The sequence below is a fragment of the Macadamia integrifolia genome, chromosome 2 (genome assembly GCF_013358625.1).
Source record: "Macadamia integrifolia cultivar HAES 741 chromosome 2, SCU_Mint_v3, whole genome shotgun sequence".
NCBI lineage: Eukaryota > Viridiplantae > Streptophyta > Magnoliopsida > Proteales > Proteaceae > Macadamia > Macadamia integrifolia.
In genome coordinates, this window is record NC_056558.1 from 15,686,384 (window position 1) to 15,694,177 (window position 7,794).

Sequence of the window (7,794 nt, forward strand, 5' to 3'; positions counted from 1 at the left end):
TAAAAAAATTAAGTAGTTTATACAATCACATAGGGTAATGATTATAAACATTTCTTTTTAAAGTATGAAAACTTTACTTCCCTATCCCTTTAAATTCCCATTGCAACCAAACGGAGCCCAAATGTACCAAGACAAATGGTCCTGACAAAATTGGCCATACAGTGATTCAGCGAAGATTAGACACAAAAATTGAAATGTGATTAATCAGATGGGAAGACTCGCCATACAACTGCCTGGGCTTTCCTCGAAGGTCAAGATGGTAGGCCATCAAAGTCTTCCAAAATGGGGCAGTAAACAACTGAACTTCAAGTTCCCACTCTTCCCAATTAAACCTCAAGTCTTCACCAGGAGCAGAGAATCTAATTGTAAAGCAGCACTTAGGATCCCATGCTCCGCGAAAGAAGAGAACTGTTTAAGCATCCAGTGCGGTTAAAGACATGGCTTATGGCATAAATGACACACCTATGGAACAGAATTTTTGTCACCAGCATTCGAAGACTATTCTGCTCATGACTAAAAAAATTGCATAAACTTTTTATTACTACAGTACTCAAGATTCAGTCCAGGCAGAGATTACAACACTCATGAGATGATATGGTATGGATTCATACCATATGGTATGGATTCATTTCATGATTTATTCATGCTAATAACACAACCTAATGTTTGTCCATGTACAAGAAGCTTGAACAATGATACCTAGGATTTGTTTAAAAACTTTCAAAAGAAATAACAATGAGAACAACAAGATTATTACAACCAGAACCCAACCACATGAATTTCCAAACTTCGTCCTGGAAAGTATATTGTAGAAGGCATCAGTTGGATACTCTATTCAAAATTTTTGCCTTTTATTTCTTGTACTACCTGAGAACAAAAGGAATAGATTAAAAATTGAAACAGAAACAAAATTCTAATGAAATAAAATCAAAGCATGCCAATTTCAAGATACTGACCTAACTAATTCCTTCAAAAAAACAATCTTCTCCATGATACAAACCATCCTCCCAGACATTAAATTTATTATTTATGTATTCATCTATTTGTACATTTAAATCAATCCAATTTTCTGGTTGAAACAAAACTTGCCCCAATAAAATACATCTACTGATACATTTATTTATACATGTACTCATCCTCCCATTCCATTCTTCATACCCGATTACCCACCATTGCTATTAATTGGATCAGTATCTCTTGAGTACACTTCTGATGCAAAGGAAGCAAAAGGTTTTGAACAGTGTTCTGTATTTTCTCCATCCTGTAAAATACCTCCCAATCACCTTTTCATAACTAGGCCTCTGCTTCACAACCTCCCAGTATTTTGTTATTCTAGGCCTGCAAAGAATATACTCATCTTCCAAATTTAAAAGCATTATCCGAGCCAGAACAGGAATCAGCATAACATCAGCCATGGTGAAGTCATCACCTGCCAGATATGTTGTCTCATTCAGCTGTGTCTCTACATCATCAAGCAGTCGGACCAGCTGTTCCTCACTCTGCCTCAACACATCTGGATCTTGCAACTTGTCTTCTGTCTCATATGCAGCTTTAAGCTTAAGATGGTAGACACTAGCTAGATCTGGAGACTCAGCCATTCGAGCAATTATTACCCGCCTTATGAATTTGGAAACAAAATGCCGGTACTTGGCGGGGATGTGAGAGAGAGTGAATATCTTGGGGTTCCAATTTTGTATTTTTTGCATCCATTCATTGACTTCTCCACTATTAACGGAATGATCAACACCCAAAGATACTAGTGTCACTCTTTCTATGTACCTGTAAAATTCTATATCACTTTGAAATCTTGTCCTGTTCTCATTAACTTTCTCTAGAAAAAAAAGTACAAAGATGAATTAGGGATGAAACTTACTGTATTATCTCAATAGTATTGTAGATGATGTGAGAACCATTCTGGAAAACAGGCAGTTTTGCACTTGGGTTCATGCGAAAGAAAGACGATTCCATGTTCTTTCCTGTGAGAGGATTGACATGGTAGGATGTGTAATCAATGGCATTCTCTTCCAAAGCAAGCCTCACCTTCTGACTGTCCAAGGAGTATGGATGATGATACAGCTGCATGATTATATTAACATCTGCCTGTTGATTGTTATTGGTCGTCTCAAGTGTTGAGTCTGCAAGTCGCGAACCACAATACTATGCTTCAGCGATAGGGATCTCTATAAAGGTATTCACCTGAAAAAATTGACAGGGTAGGCTAATGTTCAATAAGCATATTCAAATTTACCATATTAATAAGCTGTTGATGACTGAAGAGAATTGAAGGTTGAAGAGAATTGAAGGTTATAATATTCTGGAAGGCGTGTAAAGAAAAGGACATAAAATCCTAGACCGAGTAAATAAATAAGAAAAGCTACATCACCAACGCTCCCCACTATTTACTACCAGCTCTTTTCCCCTGCCTCGACATGGTGGTAACCATAGATCTATAGCTCATCCACATCTGGCTGTTTATCTCATAAGAAACACCTCTATGAGAAGATAGCTCCTGAATTTCAGATTCTTCAGAATCAAATCAGCATATTTTATTTGACATTTGTTTCATAAGATACCACTTTTCAATGGAATATTAGACCATGTAATCAGCCTGTCGAGACTGACGAATGCTGGGTTGGACAGCCTGTATCACCCCATTCAAAACAATTACTGGCCAATGGATCATGCAGTTCAAACTAACTGATTGCTTGGATTCTCAGAACTAAACTGCTACTACCAAGCTATGGGTGATCAATTATTAGTGTTTCACTAGACTATTGAAGAAGAGTGGCTGCACAGAGAAATTGAAGCTAAAAACCCCCTTATCAGATCACAAGACATTAACCACCAGACCAATAATGATTGTTGCTTGTAAATAATACACAATTACACATGTTAAAGCTAAAAACTATTTTAGGTAAACAATTGGACCATTCCAGAAATGAGTAACTGGTTTTTCTTTCTGTGTTTCCATAACTGATCCTTGACAACGAGGATAACAAAGTATCTTAAAGCAGCCAAGGACATGGGCAAACCCAAAATAATTAATATATAAATCAAGAAAATAAACTGACAAAAGAAATCCCAAATATTGTAGCTTACTGCAGCCTAGGATATAAGATTTAAGATGGCAAAGAACCAAATTAACATTAATCAGGTCAGGGTTCTCAGGCATCCATGCAACGCAAAGTCATATCTAGCTGATCTAAAGTCAAACAGGTCAAGCTACTCTGAAATCTTCGATAGATGGGAACTCTTCAAGGTCATCAAGTTATTTTCAACATAAATTTATATATCATATTAAAGACAACTTTAGAGAAGGCATACTAGTTTTCTCAACCACTAACATAATAACTTCCCATGTGCTAGCAAGGATTGAACAGGTCAGAAACACATCGTATAGGTCACTGTGAAGAAATGCATGCTTTATATCAAACAAATCAACTCGAGAATTAACAACAACTGCCTAGCACAGTTGGTGATGTTGTGGTGTGCTAAACCCACACTCACCAAGTCTTGAGTTCGAGTATCCTGGCTGTTACCCCCCTTCTATCGTGTACCCACTAAAAAAAAAATGTACTCTAGAATGGATACAATTGCCGGTTCAATATTGATTGGTGCAGCCAATACATGGCAGTCCAACTTTCTACTCTGTACTATTCCCATAATATCGCCTGGATGAATGTTCACTTACAAACGAAAACTTTCCCTCCTACACAAAAACTTAACTGATATGCCATGATGAACCAAAAAATTCTCTCAAACTGGCCCCATACGAACATCTTACAATGAGCTTTAAGTTAAGACGCATACGAAAGGAAAGCATTATCATCGATGATATAGGGATAAAAATAATAAGACTGATCTAAGAAAGTGGTATGTCTGGTAACAATTGTTCTGTGAACAGAATGGACTTTCCCATGAAAGTGGCGAATGAAGTCACATTTATACTCTAGTTTGACTGCAATAGTGAAGCACTGAATGCAGGTACCATAAAAGAAAAAGATGCATGCATTTCTGCCTAATGAAGAGGAACCCCCCCCCCCATAAAAAATAGAAAATTTATATGACTCGTAGTGTGTGCATACGCACATGTGTGTGTGCGTGTGGGTGAGAGAGAGAGATTTGCAGACTTCACATATCATGGTGCAGAAAACAGGAATCCTAATAACAAATAGGTTGTCATAACCCGTAAGCAAGGAACAATAGGAGCCATAGCTGTGACCAACACCTTGCACTGAACACCAAAATCCCTTATCCAAATTTTATACAGCCACCAATATGACAGAGCTTAAAGGGAGGGGGGAGGAGAGGCGGGGGGGGCAACACTAACACAGATTCACAGAAGGAATCACGATCATCTCTACTACTGCAGGTCATGAAATGCTTTGATTTAACTAGAAGCTTGATTCCAAACCCTCTAGATGATATTAATGCCAGAAAAAACCTAACAAGTGAACAAATATTTCACAGATAAGGGTTCCTAGATATTTAACAACTTTGTTAAGTATATAGCATAGCAATAAATATCTGCTAGTGGCATCTGTCTAAACAGAGAAAAGCCTAGTGCGATTGAAAAATGCTCCTACTCCCATCAATTCTCTGGGAAAACTCAAATTCCATTCCATCAACTTATCCTGCTTCTTCATTTTCTCAAGGAGCAAATATAATTGTCTCTAGGATATGCCTGCATAATGATGCAGGTAAACTCTTTCTTCCATTACCTCCATAGAAAACACGACTATCAAACAAATGAATCACCAAAACAAGTTCGTTACAGATAACAATCCAAATATTATAAAAGGGAACCAACAAGTGGATCCATTACGTACTTCATTTGCATTCATTTAAGATTCAATATGATGATAATTAAACAGTCCAAATCTCATCCAGAAGATGTTCAAACGTAATAATACCTTAAAGATTGCACATCAGCTACAGAAAACCCTAGATTCCAACTCTCCGGCACTGCAATTGAATCCCATAAAAACAATGAAAAGAATCAAATCATATTACAACCAAAGTAGCAGAAATTTAAACTGGCAATAGAGTTTAAATTGCAAAATTAACAAAAAGTGATTATTAGTAACATAATTGGAACTGAAATCGAAAACCCATCTCAAAAGACGCGAATTAAAGAAATTTTATCAAAACCCAATAACGTTTGTATCGAACCCAACAGGCACAAAAAAAAAAAAAAGGAAACTTGTGCTCACGGATCGAGGTGAGTTCATAATTATTTCATTTGCTGATACTTTGTGCTCCTTGTTCACTTGAAAAGCTCAAAAGGATATAGACAACGCATCAAATGTAGCCTTTCTGCTGTTAATCCCAGGAACCTTCAAATAAAAAGGTTTCAGGAAAAGCCGAAAAGGCATTTTCCAGAGCGGACAATTCTTGACAGTTAAAAAGGAGCGTTGGAAAGACAGGTTGATTCAGCAAAGAAACTGGGAAGGCCGATCCTATGTGACTCATGTCATTCGAGTAGCAAAGCAAACCTAATCAGCTAAAAGATAAAAGCATATTTTTGGAATGAAATAGTTCCTTGATGCTCTCTTCCTTCTACCTATTGGTCCAGAGTGGTAAGCACCATGTACTGTTAAATATACATGATCAGTTACTTAGGGGATCTCCTTTTGGATTGGTGGTTCACAATGAGTGGAGGATTTGGGTATGCTTAACCAAACCATATGAAATTAAATGTGGGCCCTTTAATAATGTTTTGGTCAACAAATTGATTCTTCCGTCAGGTGTCTAAGTCTTCATATCTAGGGGAGGAAAACGATTACAAACATAGATTATAATAGAAGTGGCACCATGCAAGTAATATTTCCATTGTACTTCCGTTTCCTCGCTTGTATTGTCCGCTACTCCTTTTATAGTGGTGGCGCCACCCTTGACCCGACCACGCATGTGGCTGAAACCTTATATCTTTGGATTGGAAAAGGATGAGAGGGGATCATTCTCTGCAGGGAGTGCAATGGTGCGGTGAGCATGGTTGAGAGCATTCGAGCATGTGTCTCAAGATCCTTTCTGGCATCTGATGCTCATTGCACCGCCTCCCTCGTTGCAGAGGATTTTCACGCAAGGAGGAGTTGGTATTCAAATCGTCTACGATGAGCATTGAGTGGCAGTGAGATTCAACGGCTGGGAAAGTCCCAACATGTACCCCAGCAGTTGGATTTTACTACCGCTCACTGCCTCACTGAAGAAGATGTCTATGAAAGTAGATGTAACCTCCCAACATGACAATGTCAAAAAGATCAAATTTATGATTGATGTTTCCTACGTCAACAGGGTAGGATTCTTATGCCTTCTTTTTTATTTATTTAATATCGGTCTTGTTCTTTCTTATTCTAGGGGAAAGGGGAGATGTGAACTAATTGGCTTGGACCCAATAACTCAAGTAGAAACGGACTTACATGCATTACTTGCTGCCAAGTGTGCTTGTTCACCATATTTATGATCTTAAGAATGCCCTTGAGAGTCTAATTGTTGGATTATCGGTATTGATAGAATCATCATGGTTTTAAAATTTCAATATCAATTTTGGCCAATATAAATACGAATTGATTGGATCATGATGATTTTTAATACAATTCCACCTTTACTATGGATCATTATGTTGATATGGCAGATATTTGAAATCATGAATGGAATTAACTTCGAAAATTATGGTCAAATCCAACTTAAGACATTGTAAGGGAAGAAAAACATTATCTAGTCGTGTGGTCCTGAAGAACATTATCTGATCGCGTGGCCTTACATCAACACAAGGGCCAATGGGGGGATGCACAAGGACATCAACCAAGGGGGTTTCAATTTGTAGAGGCGAGAAGATGACTTTGGGGGTTGTGTCTGAACGCAGGGCCACACCAATAGGCAGGTTCTTTTCATTCATTATAATTTTGTAAAAAATAAATAAATAAACGTGGGGTAAAAATTAACTCCATAAATGTAGATGGATATTATAGTTATTCACAAAATGTAATGTGGCAGATTTTTTTTTTTTTTGGTAAACATGCTATGTGGCAGATTATGTTAATATTAGAAGTGAGTGGGATTCATGTCACAACACTCGTCTCACTAGTCAATATTTATCCAATTTTACTAGAAAAAAAAATTTGTGTCCGAATAAAAAGATATGTATAAAACATTTTCTAAAATATTAAAATGCCATATACCTCTAATATGTGGTAATTAAGAGGTTGCTGCCATTTTAGTAATGCTTCGCATATTTTGACTTACTTTTAATCAATATAACGTGCCTAACTTAGGTGGAAACTTGGCCATAAATATGGAATCATCTCAGGAAATTTGGACATAAATATGGAATCATCTCATACTTCACATGTAATGGATAAAACATTGGTGAACTTTAGAAAAGTCATTACTAAATAATTATGATATTTTTTATAGGTACCTACTCTATAGAAAGGGGGGAGGTAATGGCCTCTCGTGAGCATGGCTTAACACATCACAGCTTCACCAATTGTGGTAGACAATTATTGTTACTTGTAAATAATATTAGGACATTTTAATTAAGTGATAAAAATAAGATTAATTATTATTAGTGTTTTAACTATTTGTGACTAGGTCTCGGTTTGGAGTTTTGGACTCCCCTTATTCCTAACTTAGTACCCCATCCCCCCCCCTCCCCCTTTTTTTTTCTTCTTTTGATAGGTAGGTCCCAAGGAGTGTTGAACTCAAGACCTTTTAAATGTGAGGTGTTTGCCTTTGCCAACCAATATATCTCCTTGGAGTTTAGTATCCCCCTTTATTCAGCTTCCCCACCCC

At 37.2% G+C, this 7,794-nt stretch overlaps 1 protein-coding gene across 2 annotated transcripts; it reads right to left on the reverse strand.

The window, feature by feature from the left end:
• Window positions 1-595: 595 nt before the first annotated feature.
• Window positions 596-5,454, reverse strand: LOC122093157 (glutathione S-transferase TCHQD). Of its 2 annotated transcripts, none has more exons than XM_042663438.1 (5): window positions 5,214-5,454; window positions 4,914-4,965; window positions 1,874-2,196; window positions 1,430-1,779; window positions 596-867 (listed from the first exon to the last, which is right to left on the reverse strand). In XM_042663438.1, exons 3-5 carry the CDS (start codon window positions 2,080-2,082, stop codon window positions 836-838), a joined length of 591 nt encoding a protein of 196 aa, XP_042519372.1. In that variant the 5' UTR covers window positions 2,083-2,196; window positions 4,914-4,965; window positions 5,214-5,454; the 3' UTR covers window positions 596-835. The 2 variants fall into 2 exon arrangements, with proteins under 2 accessions (XP_042519372.1, XP_042519361.1); XM_042663427.1 differs by having other exon boundaries at window positions 957-1,779; window positions 5,214-5,440.
• Between the last annotated feature and the right edge of the window lie 2,340 nt (window positions 5,455-7,794).